Source organism: Sinocyclocheilus rhinocerous, unplaced genomic scaffold (genome assembly GCF_001515625.1).
Source record: "Sinocyclocheilus rhinocerous isolate Xijiao unplaced genomic scaffold, SAMN03320098_v1.1 scaffold61, whole genome shotgun sequence".
In the NCBI taxonomy this organism is placed as follows: Eukaryota; Metazoa; Chordata; class Actinopteri; order Cypriniformes; family Cyprinidae; genus Sinocyclocheilus; species Sinocyclocheilus rhinocerous.
This window is the reverse complement of record NW_015640445.1, coordinates 62269-87395: the sequence shown is the minus strand read 5'-3', so window position 1 is coordinate 87395 and position 25127 is coordinate 62269. Positions and strand designations below refer to the sequence as shown.

General features: G+C 36.0%; 1 protein-coding gene across 2 annotated transcripts in view; it reads left to right on the top strand.

The window, feature by feature from the left end:
• LOC107752726 (mitochondrial 2-oxodicarboxylate carrier) overlaps positions 1-25127 on the top strand; it is a 106044-nt gene that overhangs the window by 41410 nt on the left and 39507 nt on the right. For both annotated transcript variants that reach the window (XM_016568753.1, XM_016568752.1), the window contains exon 3: positions 21844-21892. In XM_016568753.1, the coding sequence (XP_016424239.1) occupies positions 21844-21892 (49 nt within the window). The remainder of the gene's footprint in view (positions 1-21843; positions 21893-25127) is intronic.

Below are 25127 nucleotides of genomic sequence, written 5' to 3'. Positions count from 1 at the left end.
AAACTAGAATGAAAGAAAAATACATTTAAAAATATATTTAAAAATTTATCATTTAAAAACATAGTAAACAATTTAAACTATTTAAACTTAATATAATACAATTTAAAGATAAATTAAATCTCTGTCTTCTTTAGTTTAACGGGAAAAACATGTCAGACTATAATTGTTTGACAATATTATATCCTATGCTTTGGTACTGAATGGAATTTAAGTGTAACAGTATTTGATTAACAATAAATAATCATATAAAATCATGTCTTATACAGAGATTTTTTAAATATGGAGAGTATGGATCATTTGCATTGTGGAAATCTAGTATTGGCACTATTAGATGTCTGTGTGTAAGTTATTATATATATATATATATATATATATACAGTGGGTACGCCTTCCAACAAGACAATGACCCTAAGCACACAGCTAAAATAACGAAGGAGTGGCTTCACAACAACTCTGTGACTGTTCTTGAATGGCCCAGCCAGAGCCCTGACTTAAACCCAATTGAGCATCTCTGGAGAGACCTAAAAATGGCTGTCCACCAACGTTTACCGTCCAACCTGACAGAACTGGAGAGGATTTGCAAGGAGGAATGGCAGAGGATCCCCAAGTCCAGGTGTGAAAAACTTGTTGCATCAAAAAGACTCATGGCTGTATTAGATCAAAAGGGTGCTTTTACTAAATACTGAGCAAAGGGTCTGAATACTTAGGACCGTGTGATATTTCAGTTTTTCTTTTTTAATAAATCTGCAAAAATGTCAACAATTCTGTGTTTTTCTGTCAATATGGGGTGCTGTGTGTACATTAATGAGGAAAAAAAATTAACTTAAATGATTTTAGCAAATGGCTGCAATATAACAAAGAGTGAAAAATTTAAGGGGGTCTGAATACTTTCCGTACCCACTGTATATATATATATATATATATATGTGTGTGTTTAAAAGGGCCCTGTTGTCAGGAGAAAGAGAGACGCAGTGTAGTGTGTGTGTGTGTGTGTGTGTGTGTGTGTGTGTGTGGAAGGCGATCTGTAGCTTGTCGTACAGGTGCTTATAATTTGCAGTGATTAATCATTGTTGTGTTTGGGGGTGACATGTTGTTTAATGCATCTGTCTGTCTTCCTCTCTCCATCCCGGACCAGCAGGCCACGGCATGCTGGGTGTCACTGAGGGGTTACTGTGCAGTAACACACCAACACACTCTGATTTACACATCACGCGTTCTGTAATAGACACGCCATTAGAAGAGTGGGCAGGATTCCAGTTTAATGTATGCTTTCTCAAAGCCTTTATACAAATAATGTGTGCTTGTGTGTGTGTGCGTGTGTGTGTGTGTGTGTGTGTGTGTTTGCTTTGGGTACAGGGCAGGCAGTCTGGTCAGTGCAGGCTGTAAATCAGCTGCTCTCTGATGGAATTCTGACAGACAGGAAGCTAATCTGTCCCTCGTGTGTCATTACGGCCAACCTCCCAGATTGCCACATATCCTGCTGCTACGCTCATCTTCTGCACACACACACACACACACATTTGGCCCGGCTGCCAGAGACAGTAACAAACACACATGTTGAACATAAAGTGGCTTTGGCTGTGTCAAGAGTTCATTGTCCACATCTGCCAGAGGCAGAGAAAGAGCTCAAACAGACTCTCTCTGGCTGTGTCCACATCTCCAAATTCACTTTCCCTCATTTATTGTTGGTGGTGATAACTATCCATTCACTATAGATATGTTATGTTTAACATATTGCTTCTCTTCCTGCGTAAAAGGGTGGTTTACCCAAAAATTGTTGTTTTCTCAACCCCTGCTGTTTCAAACCTGTACAACTGACTGACTTCTGTGGAAGCGGAGATGTTTTGAAGAATGTTCAGGCTGCTGTTTATATACGACAAAAATCAGGACTAGGGTCCTTTTGACTTGAGTGCTATATGTCAAACCTCTGAAGCCATATAGCTTTGTTTGAAGAACAGGTTCAAAATCCTTTAAAATCTTGGTGTATGAATGCAAGGTGTATATATAAATACATACAGTAAAGGTATTTGAAAGTCAACATAAATTTAAGTTTGTTCCTCACACATTACTATCATTTGGCTTCAGAAGACATAGGGAACAACACAAAATTGATATAGACCATTTCTTTGATGCTTCTTAGTCCTTAATGGAGCTTGGCAGTATCTAAAATATTTAATATTTTATAGTATTTTATAAATGATATACTCCTGTTCAAATGTTTGGGGTTAGTAAGGGCGTGTTCACACTTGGCGTCTTTTTTGACAAGAAAAAGTTGACGAGCGCTTTTTTAGTAAAACAAAAAGCTGGCCCCGTTTTAGTTTCAACTAGCAGCCGAGGGTGTCTTTTGTTGCTATAACAACAGCTGCAACAGTAGCCTAGTGCTGTGTGGTGCAGAAATGTCGAGAAAGAGTAAAAAGTTGGCTCTTGTGTTGGCTTTTGAAGTTAACGGGGAGGAGAATGTCAGTTCACAACGATGTTTGTGGGTGCGCGACATTATACGGGGAAGGAAACAGTATGGTGCTTACAACAATTTAGTCAAGGAGCTCCGGTTAGATAATGCACGTTTGCGGCATATTTTAGACTAGATAGAGTTTTGTGCTCATATCATAAAACTTCTTGTGGTCCGAAACTAGTACGATATATCTAGCGGCTCTTCTCCATTTTTTCTTGTTTTTCTTGTTGTTCTTGTTGTTATGGAAACAACTCGCTACTCGCTTGTCATTGGTCAGCTGTCAAAAAGGCGCTTGATGTAGGAGCATTATTTTTCCAGAAAAGTTAAACTTTTTTCAATTTGAAAAGACGCTCTGAGCTGCAGAAAAAGACGCCGGTGGTGGCGTTTTAAAAAGTGCTCAGGACTTTTTTGAAAACACAGTTTACTCCATAGGATTATAATGTAAAAGACGCTGGCAACTTCAAAAACAACGCCAAGTGTGAACATAGCCTAAGGACAGTACATTTGTTTGTTGTTTTGTTTTGTTTTGTTTTTTGTTTAGTTTTTTTGTGTAGTTTTTTGTTTTTTGTTTTGAAATGAATACTTTCATTCAGCAATGACAATACATTGATTGAAAGTGACTTACTTTTTACATTGTTACAAAATTTCAAATAAATGCTTTTAATTTTCTATTCATCAAAAAATAATAATAAAAAATGTATCACGGTTTTCACAAAAAAAAATATCAGGCAGCACAACTTTTTCAACATTGATAATAATTAGAAATGTTTCTTGGGCATGAAATCAGCATATTAAATTCATTTCTGAAGGATCATGGCTGCTGAAAACTGAGATTTGCTATTATAGCAAAACATTGCATTCTAAAATGTATTCAAATATAAAACATATTTGAAAAACAAAATATTGTTATAAAATAATATTTGTATATTTGTTCAAATGATATTTATTTTAATAATATTTCAGAATATTATTGTTTTTACTGTGAAAACATTTTGAGCAATTAAATGCAGCCATGGTGAGCATAAGAGACTTAAAAAAACATAAAAAAATCTTAACTTTTGAATGGTATTGTGTATTTATAAAATAACATGAGTTTGAGTATATGATATTTTTTTTCATGTGAACAATCTCTTTATTCAGAATTATCAGAGCTGAACTCCATAAACAGAGCTTTTATGAGAAAGCCTTCACTCATTTTGAGCCCCTTGTACCATCTCTCTAAACTCACAGGAGTTTAATTACGAGCATTCTCATATATGTGTGTGTAAGCAACCATGTTTTTACTTGTACGCCCTTCACAGCGTTTCATGTCCCAACCCACTGGTTTCTTTACAGCTCTGCTGTAATACCACAATCTTATGAACAATTTCGGTCTGACAGTTTGACATTTTTTTTTTTTTTAATCCTTTGACAAATTGCTGTATGAAAAAAAAAGCCCAACGCATAATCGGCTGGTTTGGAGAGTGTCCAGTATTAAGATCCTGACCCTTCAATTACAGACTTATGGTGCTTGTTTTCATGCATGGTGCTGAATTTCATTAGTGGTTATAGTGCTTCTTGGTAGCATGACTGCTGCTGCTCAGCAATAATGGTGATATGTGAAAGAAATCTCTGTTTTAGTCAAGCTCATTAAATAATATTTTGGCTCAAGAAGGAGAAAATAAAATGTTGTTTCTGTTCCTTGTCATGGTAATTGCGTCAATAATGTGACGCTTGTTATTTTTAAGTTTGTTGACTTATTCAACAATATTTTTAAAATGGACAATAACTTGAACACATCTCTTCTATGAGCATGTTTTTAATTTATGGAATAAATAAAAAAATTTACAAACCATTAAAAACTTGTGTATGTAAATATGTATATGTTTATATAAATTATATTTATGATTATTTATTTTATGGAATTCAACAATAATTCAACAATGTCAGGGTGATAAGGTTGTCATGATTTCGTAATAAAGAAAAGGCCTCATTAAAAGAATACTATTATTATACATATTATTAAATATTTATATTTTTATATATAATATATAAAAATATTTTAACTTAAATGTCATTGTTTAATATTATTTATGTGATGTATCCAACATTCTTTTGTATATCATGTGGTGCAACTCTTCAAAATGTAATGGTATTTATGAATTAATAATTCACAATGTTGATTAAGAACTTTTTTTTTTGAAAAATGTATATACAAACTTACAAAAATAATAATAATGAATATGTGTACACTCACAAATATTCAAGGTGTAATGAAAATAATACTCTTTACTTGATGGTTACACCACATGACATTTTTCATTTAGTCACTGAGTCGTTAAATTTAAACTTCTTGAAAATGGTATAAAAGTTTTTCGAAACCAACATGAATACAAAGAGTACATTTCTAAGAACTTGGCACATGTGTTTTAAACTAGATTTTTAAAAGATTTTTCATTGCCCTAATGCATTTTCTGTGTATGTGTACCTGTGTGCACATGTGTGATTGTATGCCTCAGTATGCCAACCACAGATTATGATGACAAGTTAGATTTTTCTTGCCAAGTTACCTGGTGCCAGCGACTGTCAGGGCTGCCATGTCATCAGATCGGACAGGGTATTTGCTCCACGGCTCAGGATAATTCATTACACCACCTCCAATAATGACAATACATCACACACACTCTTTCAATCGCTCGAACGCACCAAACTGCTGCCGTATGTAACACAATCACAACATCTCATCAGACCCAAACCGCCACCATGACTGGCCAGCACCGCTTATGTAACATTTGGAAAGAAGGAGTCTGTGTGAGATTGTATGAACTTTATAAAACCGAGACTTGTGTAGATCCCGACAGTTTAGAGTTGCTTAATGAGTTTGTACTTGTGTGTGTGTGTTACTCTTGTTCGTTCTCTCTGAGGACGGGTGGTGAAACATGTTTCTCTTGTGTTTGGCCAGTGCTGGCTGAGTGCGTTTACACTTCAGTAATGGCTTCCTGCTTCAGTCTCTCACGCTAAACTCGAGGAGGGGACACACAAGGGGCCCTTCAACAATGCTACCATAATAGCACTCACACACACACACTTAACCCGCCTGTTGTGTTAAAAAAAAACTGGGTATATTTTTTGTGTTGCAGGTCAAATAGACCTGCAGTGGTTTCCATGCAATTTGCCAAAAATGACACAAAAAATATAAAATATATGATAGATTTAATAATTCCCATCTATTTCAATTGTGTTAAGAGTCAGTTTGACCCACTTATCTTATGTAAAATTAGCTGCAGAGAACCAAAAGAGAGAGGGAGAGAGATTTCATGGCTACTTGTAGTGATTATTTGCACACTAAAATGCAAATAACTACAAGTAATAATTATTTGTACTTAGTTTAAGTATAGTATTTATTGCACAGACACCTTTTTTTTTTAAATGTTTTTTTTTTTTGTGGTCATCATGGCATTTTGCAGTGACTATTTGCACACTAAAATACAAATAACTACAAGTAAAAAGTGTTATTTGTATTTAGTTTATGTAGTATTTATTGCACAGACATGCAATTAAAAAAAAATTTTTTGTTTGATTTTTTGGTTATGGCGTCTTGTAGTAACTCTTTGCACATTAAGGTGCAAATAACTACAAGTAAGTAAAAAATGATTTTTTTTTTGTACTTAGTGTAAGTAGTATTTATTGCTATTTGTACTAATAGTGTAAACAGCCTCTGCCCTATGTCTGGTTTTCAAACCCTTGTGAGGGTAAAATGAGTTTCTCATTTCACTTTTCAGTGCTGCAACTGTCTAGTAATTAAGATTCGAGATTTATTATGTGCAACTCAACTACATAAACATTTCCATGGATGATTCAGAAGATTTCTTCAATTTTGAATAAACTCTGAATCTTAAAGTTCTCATGTATTTCATATTTTAGTGTTTGACAAGCTTCAATTGGGTTTTTTTTTTTTGAAGATAATTCTTTGATTCTCTGCATTTTTCAGTGTTGACTTTTGGCAAATTGCCTGTTGACCCCAACACAAAAGTTGCACAGCCTTACCAAAATGCATCCAACTGTATGTGTTGAGACTTTGCATGCCTATACATGACCAAAAAACAGAAATAGTCACAAAATTTCAAGAAAAAATAGTTTAACCAGTCTTTCAAGCAGTTTGAAAATCCTATGAGAGACAAACTGACCACAACACAACAGGAGGTTAATCACTACGGGGCAGGCACACACATCTTGGCAACTCTAGCTTGTACTATCATCAGCTATGTTAGATATATTTAGTATGCAAGCACACAATTGCGTTTGTTATAGATCTTTATTTCCTCCTGAATATTTTCGTTGTTTCCTAAAAAAGACCCCCTTGGGAAAGGAAAGATCATATCACTCCCTAAGAATGTCCGTTGTTCTTTCCCATCATTCTCTGATCTGCTCCTGCACCTTGCAGGCAGAGGGCTGTTTTTTGACCAATCTTGCACCTCCATACAAGAGACGCCGGGTTCATCTGTTCATTTAGTGAGGAACAGCGAGCTTACTATTGAATGATGGGACAGCAGGGATGAGTCTTCACTCACATAAGCTCTCCCCAGCGGTGCCTCTGGTCGACGCAGATCCAGAGCCCCCATTCCTGCACTTGTCCAAAGAGACACAGGGTGTTAACAGGTAATTAAAGAATTTACTGCCCCACTAAAACTCTATTATTGCTGTTCCCGGCCCATAATTGGGTTCATTATCAGCTTTTATGGACTATAGGTGAGCGTTTCCGAAGCAGTGGACAAAGCGTTCCACAGCCGCTGTCCAGGTCATACACAGTGTGCGAGTTTGAAGAGGTCACATGTTGTCTCCAGCTTTTATCCAAACACAATCTTATTAATACTAACATGATAAAACAGACTTTTCTTTTAGATTTGTTAGTAAACTTTTCGATTATAAAAAAAAAATCTGTTATATGTAAGGTAAAAATAGATCCCTAGTGAAAAATGTATATGTATTTGAAATACATTTATTTCATGCTAATGATACTACAAATACATTTACATATTTATGTACTTAACAAAAATACCCTGCAGTTGTATAATAAAAACTGGTATACTTAAGGTTTGCGAAATTGGAACAACCGGCTGTTTTTCGACCTATCTTGCACCTCCATACAAGAGACGCCGGGTTCATCTGTTCATTTAGTGAGGAACAGCGAGCTTACTATTGAATGATGGGACAGCAGGGATGAGTCTTCACTCACATAAGCTCTCCCCAGCGGTGCCTCTGGTCGACGCAGATCCAGAGCCCCCAATACATTTACATATTTATGTACTTAACAAAAATACCCTGCAGTTGTATAATAAAAACTGGTATACTTAAGGTTTGCGAAATTGGAACAACCAATTTTGTACTTAATGCACTTTAATTGTGCAGAAGTAGTGCTGAAGTCCATCTAAAGATATTCTGAAGCATATTTGATTGTGCTAAAGTGGAACTATTGCAAGTATACTTTAGGTACACTTTAAATATGTTGCGTTTGAATATTATTCAGAGATCATACAATCCTCATCAGTAGTGACATTAAAACACATTTTAGGCCTAATAATAAGAAATTAGTAGTACTCCAAATAAAGTTTAATTATAATTTTTATATCACTAAGTCACAAGCGATATGTCAGTAAATATTTTAATAGATTTGAACTACACTTAGTATGAAATCAATTTATTTTAAATGTATTACATTTTAATTAGGGGATGCTTAAGGAGCTGCAGTTTTTCTAAGAATCCCCGGTAACACTTTAGAACAGTGGTCCATCATATTATTTATATTATTATGCAGAAAAATAATGCAGGATAAATTAGTAGTACTACATTAACACTTCAGCTCCTATTATTAACTAATATGGAAACTAAATGAACTAATCATTAAGTAATAGTGAATTTAGGACTGAGATCAGGTAATCCATAATTACAGAATCAGATTATTCTCATTTACTATTATCAAGTATATTAAATAACATTTTGTGAAACCTATGTGAAGCCCTCACAACTCAAGTGTTACCCAGTCACTCTTCAGTGTCTAGTAGTGAAACATTTTTCACTTTAAAACAAGAGTGACATTAATTTCCATTATAAACAGTGGCCACTTGTGGGTGTGTCCAATGACAAAACTGAGAAGATCTTAACTCTATGCAAATGAGCATCTAAATGATGCAGTTTATAAAATTGCAATTTTTGGGAGTAAAATCAGTGCAGCTCACATAGGTTGTCTGTCTCTTTTTAGTTGCTACAGTCAAGTATCAGAAAGGCAGAGGAGAAGTTATGCTATTGTAAGCTTTTTATGATTTATCTCTCAGAAATGATAGAGTAACTTGTTATTATTTATCTCCCACAGAGATTAATAATAAAAATGTAATTTAAAGAATCATGCATTGAAAAAACATCAGAAACTGTTGGAATTCCAAGTGAGTTTGATTAATGAGTTGATAATCATTCATCATATGATATATTTATGCCCTGTTCCAGAAATGCTTTTTCCAGAAAAATGTTAATTTTTAGTAACAAGAAAACTGTTTTATTGTCAAAAATCAAATGACACCAAACTTATAATTGCAGTACATCTAATTTAAAATCAGATTTTCAGCTATGGCCAGTTGTGCAGCCCACCGTTACTGTGGCATAAACTCCTATTAGTGACTATTAGAGTAGAGCAAGTTGAAACTTGAAGCTAGATGTTGTTGTTGTTGTTGTTTTGCTTGATTTGAGATAAATAGGACATTATTTAAAATATGTCACTACCATCTTAACAAACTTTTGAAGTGTTGTTTTTCCTCAATGCGCTCTACTTAAATGCGTATTTACCCGCATGGAAAATAGCTGCGTGGGAGTGCATTCACTTTCTTTTTAAGGGACTTTGGTGAACGCCCATTAGAAGTGCAGAACAAATATAGCGAGAAGCACGTCGTCATCTCTCTCATTCTTCCAACTCTCATTTGGATGTCTCCATGCCTCTGTTACTTCCCAAAACACTTTCACTTCTCTCTACTTTTCATGGTAGGTGAAGATGGCCAAGGTTATTCTGCAAAATATAGAGACTCCTGGGTGTGTATATTTATCTGTACACTGTCACAAATGGTGTGTGTCCATCTCTCCCCTTCCTCTCACTCTCTCATGACTGTCCACTAGGTGACAGTAATGACACAGCTCATCCTCTGGGGTGATTGACATGAGGAATATCATGTGTATTACACATAAGCCAGGGCACTACATAGCATGCCAATAGCCAGTTTATGTTCTTTATTTTATGGACGTTATTCACAGATAAGCATTAGTGTTCTTTTATGTATATATCAAATGTTAAATGTTAAACATTATTGCATTTAAAATATCACAAGTTTAAGTACATTTTCTAAGTATTTGACTTTGAATTAAGTGTTGAACATATTAAATGAGTGTGTTCTGTGAGGTGGGTCTCCAACTGCATGCCCAGCTAAACTAGCTTAAATAAACAAAATCACAGACAAACAGTTGAAACGCATGAAGAGCCATGAAACTGACACCCACACATACTGGGCCCTGTAGCCGGCGGCCCCGACCACCCATATTTGATGGTGACTGGCTTATCAGATTGCACGAGATTGTGCGTGGCTAGGCTAGTTTGAGGAAACGGTGGATTAACTTCAATAGCTCCTTCTGTGTATATTCTGTGGAAATGTTAATGTAAATGTGGGCAGCGTTTTTGCATATGTTGGTTTTTGTTTTGTTAACTTATTCAGGTGTTGGTGTTCACTGAATTGAGTGCTGAAACATGCTAGCTGTTCGTCTGTTGGGCTTTAGGGATCCAAGAAGGAAATTGTTTAGCTAGCTGGCCTAGCTAGCTTAACAAGTTGAAGCTGAAAGAAATAGCTTGTCCTCAACAGCAAGGACATGGACTACACATGGAAAAAATGCTTTAATCTGAAAATCTGAAAGTTTAATTTGGGTTACTGTTCAATAGAGCGTTGCAGTGATGACCTATTTTTGTAGACCAATTGGAAGTTAGCATCACCCTGGTTACCTCAAAAAACAATATGATTTTAGGATTTAAGCAGAAAATAAGCTCTGTGACAAACTAAAGTTTTTGATTTTTTTATGTTTTGCACATCATGATAAACACAACTTTTATGAATTTTGAAGTCTAAATATAATTGCCAAAGGTAACATAGACTATAAACAAACAATATAATGCATTGCATGAATTCAACATCACCATTACTAAGCTTCTGACCGCTCTTTTAGTCTTTATTTAAAAAATGACACTAAGTTTATGAATCACAACGGGGTATTACAGATGTATTTTATTTGTGAAAATATCTTGAGCTTGTGTTAACCTCAGATCTTATTTGACCATAAACTCATTCAAAAAACCTTTTGACTTTACCAAGTTTTGGTCTACAAAAATAGCCTATGTCATCCCTGCAGCACTATACAGTATATAGCTAGCTCATTCTTCTGAAATGAACTGAACTGAACTATATATTGTGCTAGTTTTTAAAAGTTGCAAAAAATTACCCATATTCAGTTTTAGTAAGACTTTGGTGGTTCCCTCATTTGCTTAAAACTTTTCCGGAGAATGGACTACGTCTCCAAATATATCTCTAGTATCCTGGTTAGCATCAGTTAACACAAGATTTGCATCTAATATCCATCCTTTTTTCTGTATCTGTTGTATGTTTATATGTACTGTAGTCCTCATGGGATTTGCATTGTGTGTTACAAATGTTATCATCTGTGTTTTTGTGAAATTTGATCTCTGGTATTTTCCAACTGCAGGAACCAGTGATGAGAGAATTACATGAATGCATGAACCCGTAAGGTCACGCCAGGTCTTGTTTAATAAATATGTATAAAAAATAACTGAAAATTGTTAGATTTTACCCATGATTACATATTTGCATCAATGACAAATAGGAATGTGATGATATAAAGATATAAAGATATAGCTCAGAAAACAAATGCAAGTTCATGTGGGTTTAATACATTTTTCAAGAAAAAAAAAAGGCAAGTGGTGTAACCAAGTGCAAAGTTATCAATACATTTTTTACACATTGAATACCGCATTGAATTCCACACTATTGATTATATACAGAAGCAGAACCTGATTTTACCAAGTGCGACATGTTCCTGGATCAACATTGTGATTAACCAATCAGATCTGAAGAACCAGTTTATAGAGTTTGTGAAGTTTAGGTTCAGTGTTTGGCGCTTGTACATCAGTGTCATTCATCTATCATTTCCTCTGATTTTAGGGATTACTCATGGTTAAGGTTAGGTTTAGGTGTAGGGATATAGTCAAGACTAAATTTTTGGATTAAAATGTTGTTCCAGGTTCAACAAAATATGTTGACCTAGGAACACATCTAACTCCGCAAAATCAGGACGTGCATATATAGAACATCTTAATAGTTATTTACAAAAACATTTTCTGCTTTTATGTTTGTCATAGAAAATATGCATTGAAGTAATTGTCTTTATAAATAAAAAATAATGTATTTTATGAATGATAGATCCAAAAAAACTACCTCTTGTTACCATAGAGAAAAGGCAGTGTCATGACACAGTGATGGTATCAGATGATAAAACAATAGTTCTTTGAAGTTTACTGTGGTACAGAATGTTTTCCATCTACATGTTCCATGGTATTACCAGAAAACCTTTGATGTGTAGCAGTATTTTTTGGGACAAACTTACGTAAATCCTCTTACTAACCATGGTTTGAATAGAACAGTGTAATTTCTGTATGAAGAGATGTTTTAGACGTGCAAAAATGTCTAGACCAATGCAGTAGTAGACAGATAAAAGCTGTCCATTGAAGGGGAAAAAACCTCGAGGGAGTGAATATCAACCATGTTTGACAAATGACTCGAAGCATATTTGTTTTTTTCATTCCCTCTAGTCTTTTCTTCATCATTCTTTCTCCTACTAAACAGAAACACTTCAACCCCGAGTTACCATATTTGAATATGTAAAGTCCTGTGCAAGCTGTAAATTGATGCTAGCATTTCTCCATTCCAGGCATCTACTTACAGTACAATTTCCTGTAAAAATACTAGTTACAAGGAACATAAAACTTCTATATTGTGAATATATTCACAACTACTGGCCATTCACATAATAAAAATACACAAATTTAATTAAAACATTTTGTTAGGCAAATTCATTAAGTTCTGCTAAAATATATAGCCCATGGCATGCAAACTAAGTTGAAATGCACAGTGCCAAAGTGTTTTGTGTCATTAACCAATAAGAAACCAGAACTAAAACAATCCATTTTATTACTTTCTTTACACTAATCCATATGCATACATGACAATTCTAATTAAAAACCATTAGAATCATATATCAGGTTTGACTATCTAAACGTGTGCATACTTATATGTACTGTATATAGATCTAACCACAGTCAGATACTAGTGAACTTCTTATCAGCATAGCTCACACTTCACCTACTTCTTGTATTTTCACCTCAGTGGAATCTGATGCCGGTGTGAGGTTTCGAACCTCTGATGGCTAATCAGATGTTCATTGTTAGTCAGGATGACAAATGGCTCAGTGCGGTCGTGCCGCCTGTATGTTTAGAATTCCTGTGTCTGTGTGTTTTGAGAAGCTGTATTCACGAGGTTTAGTGTGGAGGTGTCACCGATGATGAGGGTGTGCTCGATTAGCTACCGGTGGAAGTGGGAACGCGGCCAAACCTCATTGCTCTGGACTGACGTGAAAAGGAATGCCTGACACGCAACTCCTAGATTGCCAACCTATAAGAAGCGTGCTCAAGCCACCTCAGGACAGAGTTCAGAGGTGTCCTAATATTGTTGTCAACAAGATTTATGCCCGGCAAGGAAACATTTTGTGAATTATCTGGTAAAATAATTTTTGAGGAGTGTCATGAACGGCAATCTGTCGAAACCATCACTGCTATTTCATGGTTGCACAACTTGACTTTTCCATCATGTCATGCCAGGTCATTCTCTCTGATTGATGTGTCAAAGAGAAGGATTAGCACCAGCCAAATTATTTAGATATGTAAATGAACTATAATCAAAGTAATTGTTGGTCTTTTATCTCAGTTTCTCTGAGCAGACAGAGCCAAGAGCATGTTCTGCCTGGTTTGAAGTAACTCAAGGGTGACTGTAAACCCGTGTAGCTGATGAGCCAATGCCAACAGCTGCGTTAGTCGAGTAACACCGATAGTTATGATAGTTAGGTTACAACCGCAACTGGAGACAACCCACCTTCGCGACACTGTACTTCACGTGATCGCCCCTTCCCTTTTCTCAGAGGCTTTTAGGGGAAATCTGCTCACTCAGTCAGTGTCTTTGGATGATTGATGACACCTGTGCATGTTGAGCAATCATTTACTGTCACTGTGCTATTTTCCTTTCTCACTTTTGCGTGGGAGCAAGAGTCGGGTACTTGCCTGAGCCAAAACCAACTGCAAGATAGCGATCTTAACTGTGGTGATGTATGGCCTTCTATCAGGGAAGATATCAGACTATTATGAGTGCACACTGAAGAACTGTTGCCTGGAGTACATGTGGTGTCGCCTCTGTCGTCTGTTCTTATCTTACTCTTTTCCAGGAACATTACCTAGTTAGGCGACAAAAGATTAATGCTTGAGGTAACTCGTAATACAGCAATGCTGATGTATTAGAACTTGTGTGCTGGAGTCACGCTGGACGTCTAGTCATCCAGTAGACAGACTGACGAGTTTATATTGATTTTTTTTTTTAAGTTTTGCTGTTTTCAGCGATAAGAAAGAAACTTTAAATCCCTCTCAGAAAAGTTGTCTTTTTTTAGTTTGTTTTAGTGTAATATAAATTATACACTATGTTCAAAAGTACAATTTCTTTTTTTTTTAAGAAATTAATATTGTTTCTGTCACGACCACTATCGTCAAAATTATTGACAAATGATTGTCAAAGTGATTAGCATACAGTTTGGTTTGGTGGTATGGTTCTGTTCTGGGCAAAAACTCCCTGGCCATCCATGCAGCTTATCATGAATGAGCAGGGAGAGCAGCAATAATAACCCCCAAGGGTAAACAGAACAGAACAAAGCCGATATCATTAATGTACTTAAAGGGATAGTTCACCCACAAATGAAAATTTTTGTGTATGTTTTTTTGACTCTCAAAGCCGTGATTCCCATTTACCTCCATTATATGACTGACAGACTGCAACGGTTTGAGTTCTTCTTCTTTGTTTGTGTTCTACTGAAGAAACAAAGTCACCTTCAGTCTTATAATGGAGGTGAATGGGAATCACGGCTTTGAGAGTCAAAAAAACATACACAAACAAAACCAAATTAAACCCTGCGGCTCGTGACGATACATTGATTTGTAAAGACACGAAACGATCGTTCTGTGCAAGAACTGAACAGTATTTATATTGTTTTTTTACCTCTGATTTACCGCAATGTCCGAACTGTCCTGAGCGCGTTCGCGTCTTGTTCTTCAGCCGGCGCGTGACGCGTCTTCTCTTCGTTTGTGTTCTACTGAAGAAACAAAGTCACCTACATCTTGGATGCCCTGGGGGTAAGCAGATAAACATCAAATTTTCATTTTTGGGTGAACTATCCCTTTAATGATATTTAAGTGTAACACATTATTCAAGATAAAATGAGACTGATTCAACAAGGAATATCAGAAAGCCAAGTCCTGACTGTGGCGAAAGGAGGAGTTGGGGATGGAGGAGGGTAATTTGCTCCTGAGCAAGCAAAAAAGCTGCTGAATTATACTGAATAGAGCTTATATAGGAATGCCATGATAGGTGTCGTATTCTTATAGGTAGATGTGATCAGCCGATGCAAGCTTGACTCACGTGACCTCACGTGATCAAAATCGACAGTAAAAATTTTACAGTTACAAAAAAATTATATTTCAAATGAGTGCTGTTCTTTCGAATTTCCTGTTGATAAAGAATCCTGGGGAAAAAAAGTTTCAAATATTGGGCAGCACAACAATATTGGTTATAATAAGAAATATTTCTTGAGCGCCAAATCAGTATATTAAAATAATTTCTGTGGGATCATGTGACACTGAAGACCGGAGAAATGACTGCTGACAATTCAGCTTTTCCAGCACAGGAATAACTTACATTTTATAATATATTAAAATAAAAACAGTTGTTTCAAATTGTAAAATATTTCACAACACGACTATTTTTACTGTATTTTTAATCAAATAAATGCAGCCTTGGTGAGTAAAAGACTTCTTTCAGCAGCAGTTTACCAAACCTTTTTGAATGATATAGATTCCAAATATATATATACACATATATAACTATGTAATTTTTGTTTATAGCACTATAATATAATATATCAATATCAAAATATCTGGTCTTGCGCATCCTCAGTATGTGCCAAGTCAAAATTTCGATTTTTTTTCCCCCATTTAATTATTTATATTTTACTTTGCTTTAGCTTTATTTCAATTACCAAAGTATTAGTTTAAGTTAACAATAACAACACTGATATACATTTCCTGAATTATTCTGATTCTGATCGGATTTGACTGAATTTCAGGTTATTTATATATATATTCCAAATTCATGACATTTTAAAATGGACACTCTTGTACTTCCTGAGTATGCGTCATGCCCCTCATGCCTGATGGCGAATGTTACTCACCTCGCTTGAATGCCTTCCTATAGTGTGGTCTTCCCACGCCTCATTTGGGAAAACCATACGTCAAAATTTCCACGTAGGCTATGTTAAATCATTTACATGATTAAGAGTTTTTCATTAAAACAGATAATGTCATTAATGATAAACTCACAAACATGTGTTGCTTTCTTTGTTGCAGAGTGTAGTTTGTGACAGCATCTTGAGGGCAATCGCCTCTCCTTGTCAGTCTGTTGCAGCGCATGTGTGGCTGTTCTCTTGCATGTATCTGCGGGTGTAGACGCCGCAGATGACAGAAACTGTCAGTGCTATTGTGGCTCAGAGACAAAAGACATGCCAAATAATGGAACTCAATAATATGTCACTCACTGAGGCGGAACTAAGCCTAAAACACCAACCAGATGGCAGGTCAATTTCTGCCTGCACTTTGACTAAATGGCAATATTACAGAGGAGTTCAGAAAGAGACTTTCTACTTCTCCACTTGCTCCACTCTCTGCTCCACTTAAGGCACATGATCAAACAGTAGCATGTGCTGACAGCCTTAGAAATCCCATAGTGCAACTGAACTTTTGGATGGGGAAGCCTACAGAGAGTTTTGGATCAGAAGGGCGCCGGCACTTGATCATGTTTGATTACGCTCTTCTTGATATAACATCTGTGACAGTTGATCAGTTGTAAAATAAAGTTGTTGTGGAACAGCAAACTTAGATGTTGTTGCCAGCAGCTGCTCATATTGATTCTGTGATTGTTATTTGCATTGCTATTTTAGGTAGATACTGGAGCTGATAAGCGGAACCAATGCGATGATCCAACACGGAAGTACTGTGAAAAAACAAGGCTTGTGTTTTCCATCCAATTGAATTCAGTAAATATTACTCAATCATGATGCTATGCCTGACTTAATATCTGATAAGGTGTCCAATCGTGTCCTTTGCATCTGCATAATGTCTTTAATCTTGACACGCTCATCATAAGAGTTTGTCCGTTTGTACTCAGCTGTCAAGGAAAACATGCAAATAGTGCAAGCGTACCATTTTTCTCCACCTCCACACATGGCAGAGCTGTCTGATTCTGTTCTATACCCCAGTGACAACTATTTTGTTGGGTAAACGACATTACTGAACCTTGCAATGTGGTAGGAACACAGAAGAAAGTAGAAACTGCTTTTTTACTGACTGGGTATTGATACACCAGTGTAATTTTAGTATTACTTACATACTATTATAGTATTTATGTAGTTTTCATTTTAATGTTAGTTTACATTTTAGTAATTTTGTTATGTGCTTCTTACATTTTTGTAATTTTTGTTCTTTTTGTTAATCTTCGTTAATTGCCAAGGCAATGTTTATAATCTTTGTTTAGGGTTTTTTTTTTCCATCTAATACTTTTTTATTTTATATTAGCTATATTTAAATGAACAAAAATTATTTTTAATAGTTTTTGTTTTAGATAACAATAACAACACTGTGATACATATTACCTGATTGATCTTCATTCCTATTGGATTTGATTAAATATCAGTTTATTAGTGTACATTGTATATTGTGCACTGTAAAAAATTATCAACATTTAACGGTAAATTAATGAAAAAAATGCTACAGTAAAACCTGTTAAATGGTTAATGAAAAGTTACTTCAGCTTGTGGAAAAGCTATACATGAATCATCATGTGACTTTTCTGTCACATGTCTAACTTTCACCTGTGTTTTTTGGTGGTTGTCAGTATATTAAAATATTATTATAGGTTCAAAGTAGATTCAATAGGTTCAGAAAGGAAAGGACGTGATGTGTAACATTAGTGTGTAACATTACACTAGTTAAGTATTTTACTGTGAATTTAAGTTCAATCCATAAAACCTAAGATGTTGCAACATATATTTTTTTTTCTGATGAGGTTCTGGCAACTACTGCTGCCATTTTTTTGCAGTGAGTGTATATTTTGCAGAGTCCATTTTGCTTACATGTGATTCTCTCTAAATTGTACTAGGAATCTAGCATATGTGTGTTATATACACTGTGAATATATTATATACACACTACACACACACACACATATATATATGTGACTTCAGTGTATTATTATTATTATTATTATTATCATCATCATCAATGTTGAACAGATAGTTAAAAAAAAAAAATCTATATTTTTACCCAGCCCTATTGCCCCGTATACCAAAATGATCTTGTTCCCATCCAGGGCTAAACTTTACAGAGTTCGGGACAAATGTTTAATGGGTGGATCATCTCTCCCCTGGGTACAATTAGTAGGCTGTACCTAACTGGGCCCCTTAACGCCGGCCCTGTTCCCATCGTGGTTCTACCAATAATTTCTTGGTCAACAATATCACCAATTCTTCATATATTGCGGCTGAAGCTCAGAGGCTTTCTTATTTCAAGAGCACAGCTTGCATCCACTTAAGCCGTTTTAATTACTTGCTAGTGTTGTGTAGGGAAAGTCTTGCTTTCCCTTTCAGTCCCTCCATCTCTTGCCCCCCTCTTGGTCTTTTTCCTTCTCACTTAACTCCACCCATATGGAACATGCCAATGATGGCTGTGGTTTATTCTTTGGCCCTCTCACCTTGTTTGTGCATTTCCCCCTCTTTGGAAGCTCTTAGACGATAACTCTCGAGTGTTGTTGCTTAACTAGGGCGTTCTTTTCTTTTCCGCCAAACATGGAGTTCATTAGACTCAAATGAGTGACAGGCTTTCTCAACTGCTCACTGCTTCCTACCTTTGATCCTCTACGAGTCCCTCTTGTACAGTTCAGAGCAGCAACAGGGTTCACACGGATTCAGGCTTCCTCCACATTTACCTCAACAGTGACCGGGATTTTGCCAAGTAGCATGTGTTTTGGGATCAAAAACCTTTTGTTGGTCCTCAAACAACTTTCCTGTCAACACAAACGGGGTTGGTGAATATGCTGAGTTCAATACAAGTTAAGCTCAATCGAAAGCAATTTTGGCATAATGTTGATTGCCACAAAAAATAATTTTGACTGGTCCCTCGATATCATTTAAAATAAACGGTGACGTACTTATAATGAATGTAAATGGGGACTATTTTTGAAGAATTTAAAAGCAGAAATGTGGTGCTTATTTTATATGTCCCTACATACATTTTTATTTCAATGTTCTCATTTTTAGTCATTTTATGGTTTAAGGCATTACAAAAGTAGAAGTAAAGAAGCAAAGTTTTCAACAACAGAAAATATGTTGCTTTTTTATTTATTTATTAGTGTATATTTATTTATTAGTGTATATTAACATTGGCCACAGATTGGCCACATTCACTGTAAGATTTTTTATTATTTTATTTTATTTTATTTTATATTTTATTATTTTATTGAACCTGGGATATTTGAAAAATGGCTTCCTATTTATTTCATTAGTTGGAAATTGTATTGAATTGACAACACCCACTGGACATTAAATTGAAATGCAGGAAGTGGGAGAAATTCAGCAACTAATGGCATTCTGGGAAATGACATTCTTTCATCATTTATGCTATTTATGTATGCTTCATATATATTTATATCTAAATTTATAGTTTGCATTTCAAACAGATCATCTGTTTGTCTGTAAGGCCTTAAACCTAAAAATTCTCTTCTTTTTAAATTTCAAACATAGTTTTGTAAAGAATTCAAAGTTTGTCTATACAGACCTTCCTATTTTAGTTAAGAAATGTGACTTATTGCATTTATACAGTATGAATTTATTTACATTTCAGTTTATTTGAAATGCAATTTTGCATCCTGTTTCCTACCTCAAATTAATTTCAAATTCATAAAGTGAATAACAAATTTTTTTTTTTATTCAGTTCTGAACAATAAACTGCCCCTAAAATCTGAGGTAATTAATAGGTTGATAAGAATGTTGTTCCAGGAGCATGTCCTACTTGACAAAATTAATTCACTGCAATAAAAATGTTTATCAAGTGGTATAGCATTTTAAAAAGACATAACCCTTAATATGACTTTACGGCTCCACCTCAGCATCAAGTATGGATGGGTCTATTCCTCCAGCTGTCTCGCTGCTGAGATGACTCTCCCAGGCCTCCTTCTCTTTTATTTCCTCAGGATGGATAGAGTGCTGAAATGAAAAACATGTGTCTCCTGAGTGCGTAACATTATTTTCCCCTGTGATGCCCTGGCAGCTGTGATTAATTAATGATAAACGTTACAGCGTTTTATCACTTTGGGCGACGAGGAGACTATGACACACCTAATTTGCCTGCTTTCTCCTCATTTTGGTCTCACTGATGCATCTTCCACAAGCTCATGTCAGCCTTGAAATGAATCACACCACCTCGGCCTGTCCCACTGTTGGGATTTGTTTATGAATATGCCACATCCTCCGTTCAAAAGACGCACGGTACATGCAGAACGACAGCACTGTATCACCTTTGTGCGTATCTATTGCGAAGTCAATTGCAATTCCTCTTTGGAATTTCTCTTGATTATTACTTTCCTGGAAAATCCCCAAGGAGGCAATGTCTTGTTTATGGACAGTACATTTAATGGAAGAAATTAGAAAAGGAGCATATTTCTCAGCAGCTGTGTACACATAGAGGAATCTGTGAAGGAAGCCATTAAAGTAAACGCCTGAACGGAGCTGAGAATTGCGATGCAGATGCATAATCACGCCTCTGCGATTTCATTGCAATGCATTGCACCCATCGAACACCCCCTCAATCTGTTTGTTTACAGCTACCTTGAAAAAAAAAAGTGTTCTGTGAACTGTTTAGTACAAAACAGAGCTGTTAACTACTTACATAATTTGTAGCCCAACGCATATACGGTTTAATCTGTTTTACACCATCTCCATTAAATGGAACCCGATCTGTGTGGTAACAACATCTGAAGTATTCACTGTGTTTTGCAGTGTGAAATCACCATTATTCAGCATGTTAAACAGCCCTCGCCCCCTCGGTCATGGCTGGAGTGTATATGAACTGTAATCCTGGCATTAGGAAGGCCATTACGGCAGCCTCTCTGTGGGCCGGTCCAGATAAAATAGGATTCGAAAATACTTTGGGATTTTATGTCCATCAGCACATTGGAACCGAATGAAATGGATGATGGTAATGACTTGCAGGCCAGGCGAGCGCAACGTCCCACATCTCTGCATTGAGGCCATTTTGTTGCCAGATCCCTTCCCGCACGCTTGTCAGTTGCAGTGGAGTGGCAAGGAGGCAAAAACAAGATCAGAGTGACGAAGGTGGCTGCTGGCCAAGCAGCTCCTGTCGGATGTGAGTTCAGGGGACTGTTACATAGGGATTTTTGAGGGGAAAACCCTCCCTCAACTTAATGTAGACACACACAAACCACACATGGCGAATGGAATCACACACAACACATCTGTGATCTGTGTTTATTTGTATTTACAAATATATGGATCGTAGTGTATAATACATCATCATTTTAACGCGGTGAAATATTTGTGGATTAGGTCGAACGTTTCAGTCTCGAGAGACTTTACAAGTGTTTGTATGAAATGATGCTGTGTTTGCGATGACTGTGCAGTTAAAAAAAAATCACTGTATAATGCAAAAAAGGCTTTTGAATGAAATTGGATTATACTGAAATAGTACTTAAAAAGCTCTGTGAAATATAACAAGAGTGAGTGGAAGAGACGGAAAGAAAGCTTGGCATTTGGTAATGACAGATTAATGGCCTGTGAGCGAATAATAACATGTTCAGTTGTGCTCGTGTCCCGTTGATTTATGTTAGTTTTAACAGGGTAGATACATAATTACTTATGATTTTTGTCCTCTATAGGTCTTGTGGAGATTTGCTTGATGCACCCATTGGATGTTGTGAAGACCAGGTAAAATATCATTCCTTTCTGTTTTTAATTCAGGGCTAGGCATTTTCTTCTTCTTGTGGCAGTTGTGGAATATTTCTGTGGAAAATGAAATGCATCATTTACTCATTCTCCTTCAATGTTTAAGTAATACTTTTTAATGTTCTCAAATTGCTCACATACTTGCCTCATTATTTCACTTAATTATATCCCTTGTTTAATGCCTGTGCTTCTATGTGAATTGTGAACCAAGGCTGCATTAACAAAACGGCACCCAATTGTTTTTTTGTTTTTCCATTAACGGCTCTTGCACGTGTGTTCCTGAAATATTGACACTTCCCTAACCCTAGAGAACCTACTGTATCATATTTAATACAGCACTCTGAATTATCAACATGATAAAAAAAAACTAAACCTGTTTTACACAATCTACTACATGCCTTTGCTCTCTGATTAATAGTTCATACATTTTTAGTAAGTAAGAGGCCTTTTGTTATAATTCTTAAAAGTGTCTTTTTGCTCTGAAAGCTAAGTATTTTTATATAGTAAATGTAAGGATAACTTTTAGATTGTTAGTAATATTTCAAGATTTTTTTCAAGACATTTACTGGACTGATGCAACTTAGGTTTACTTTATTATCCATACGCCATTTTTGAGAACTAAAACATGAAAAAAAGATGAAAAATCATGTTGAAATTTAATTAGCAAGAATGATACAACAGGAACATTTATTTATTATTTAATACAAAACAAAAAACACATGCAAACTTTTACGTTTTTTTTATACTTTGTCTAAAATTTCAATAAACTGTTCCATTTAAAAAGCTATCCTCTTCTAAATTTATATAGTGTGACCAGTGTAGTCTGATTCCCAAACAAATTTGTTTGTTTTATTTTGTTTTTCGTTTAGAGTCAGCTAACAGTTAAACTTAAATTAGTTACTCACTAGTTGTTAAAAAAGCACATCATGCATTTCATCAGGAGAATTTTATGTAAATAAATGTTTTGTATATTTAATAGTGTTGTTTATTTTTTAGTTACAGTCAGTCATGAGACAGTATTTATGATGCCTAAAATTAATAATAATAATAATAATAATAATTAACCATCTATAAAAAGTCTCTTTTTTTACATTTATATAAATTATAGCTCATTATGTGGCCATTGAATTGCCTTTTTCCTCCAAATAAATATTCTTTCTTTTGTATAAGAATCATTAATGAAAATTGAATAATTACCAGGACCTAGAATCGTTAAATTATTTACAGTTCTCATTAGTAATACCAATCAATTCTGAATCTTTTGTGCAGCAATACCTCTTTCCCTCAGACATGAAGGAAAGAAGGAATGTTGAAGAGAGGGAAAGAGAAAATTAATCAGGGCCCTCAGTATGGCGTAAACAGGTTGTGGGCCGGTACTAAACCTTTACGGCTTCTGGGTGCCCTGCCAAGACCTCTGGCTCTGTGACTAACACCCCTCACACATACGCTATGATGTTTCACATTTTCCGCCACCGTTTTCTGGTAAATAAACTTTGAGATGATAATTAGATATTTGTACTTTGGAGAGGACATGTGGTAGTCAAGGTGGCTTGTTTGTGTTTCTTTGTGTCTATTTGCATGAGTTTGTTTGCGGCAGTGTTTCTGTGTGTACACTTGTATGCAGCGACATTTGATACTCTAGAGTCCTGTAGAGTGATTTAGGATCTGGTGCTGCTGGTTGAGGGTTTATTACAGGTAAGGCCACAGTTAGGCGGCTCTCTCCTCGCACAGGGTCAGGGTTAAAAGTGCACTCTCTATTTTCTTTGTAATGCTCTTCCTCAAGAAGTGATAAAAGCCCTATTTAAAGAGCGGCAGTTTTATTTATTTGTTTTCTGTGGGTTTCTCTGTTATTGTGAGTGCATCCAGTCTACTGCGTAATGCATGTGAGTGTGGCTCGCATATGTGCCCTGATTATTCATAGACTCAGATTGAGAGGATCAGTCTTTCTGTTTATTGTTCTGTCTGTCTGCCTGTCTATCGTTCTGTCGTTCTATCGTTCTCTTATTCTAATGTTCTATCTATCATTCTATCTATTGTTCTATCATTCTATCTATCATTCTATCTATTGTTCTATCATTCTATCTATCATTCTACTGCTCCATCTCTCATTCTATTGTTCTGCCAATCATTCTATCTATCATTCTGTTTTCTGAGGGGAACCTGACAAAAAATGTATACTTGGGAATACATATTTACCCTGTGCAAATGAGGGTGCTGGAGCCATGTAGAGGCGGAGACAGGAATTAGACGACTGAGGGGGCCGTCGATCTCAGACACACGCACAAACTCACAAACAAACATCTGGAAGCAGATTAGGAGAACATTAAGAGGATATATTTCAAGGCCATGATTGTTTGTAAGGTTAAATCAATGTTTACTTTAAAGTCTTACTACCATTCTTCATACTTGTTTATATTCAGGATCAAGCACTTCCAGCTGAACGTAAAATTACGGGTCTCTCCTCCTCTGACCGTCATAAGTCACCGCCATATATTCAGATCAGAGCAGTCCTTCACAAATAAACGTCTCTTAGAAGAGAACAGGTCTATGTGCCTCTTATATTCATTTGCTTTCAACGGTGCTCATTTCTGGGTTGGAATGTTGCCTTTTTTCAAAGGGGGCTTGCTAGGGTGAGAGTAGGGGGTTTCGGGGGTTAGTTAGACTTCTAAGGAGACAGTGAGACTGGAGTTACAGCTTTTCATTAACCTGGAAACCACCTAGTTACATGGTTCATGGGCTGGTCTCAGCTCACTTGGAGGTAACAAAGGGTGTCAGGCGGCACTTTCGGCGGGGGGCGGCTGCTCGGGGCACCCCATCTGACTCTGATCATCATGCCGGCCGCCCTGCCGCACTCATTAGAGAGCAGGAATGAGCTTGCATTGCTCTTGTTGAAGGGCTCCGGTTACGTCGCCTCACCCCACCCCAAACATGCCCTAAGCCCCTCCTACAGTCTCCGTTGTTGTTCTTTTTTGAAATGGGGAGGAAGGTATAGAAAAATAAAATTATAATTCATGTTTGTTTTATTGATTTATGACTGTATATTCTGCTGAACTGGTTTGTTTGTCACCCGCATAGTAATAGAAATGGCTCTATTGAAAAAAGTTCATAATATATGCATAATACATTTCATGTATATATATATATATATATATATATATATATGTGTGTGTGTGAAGTATTATAATATATATATATATGAAATATATATAGAATATAA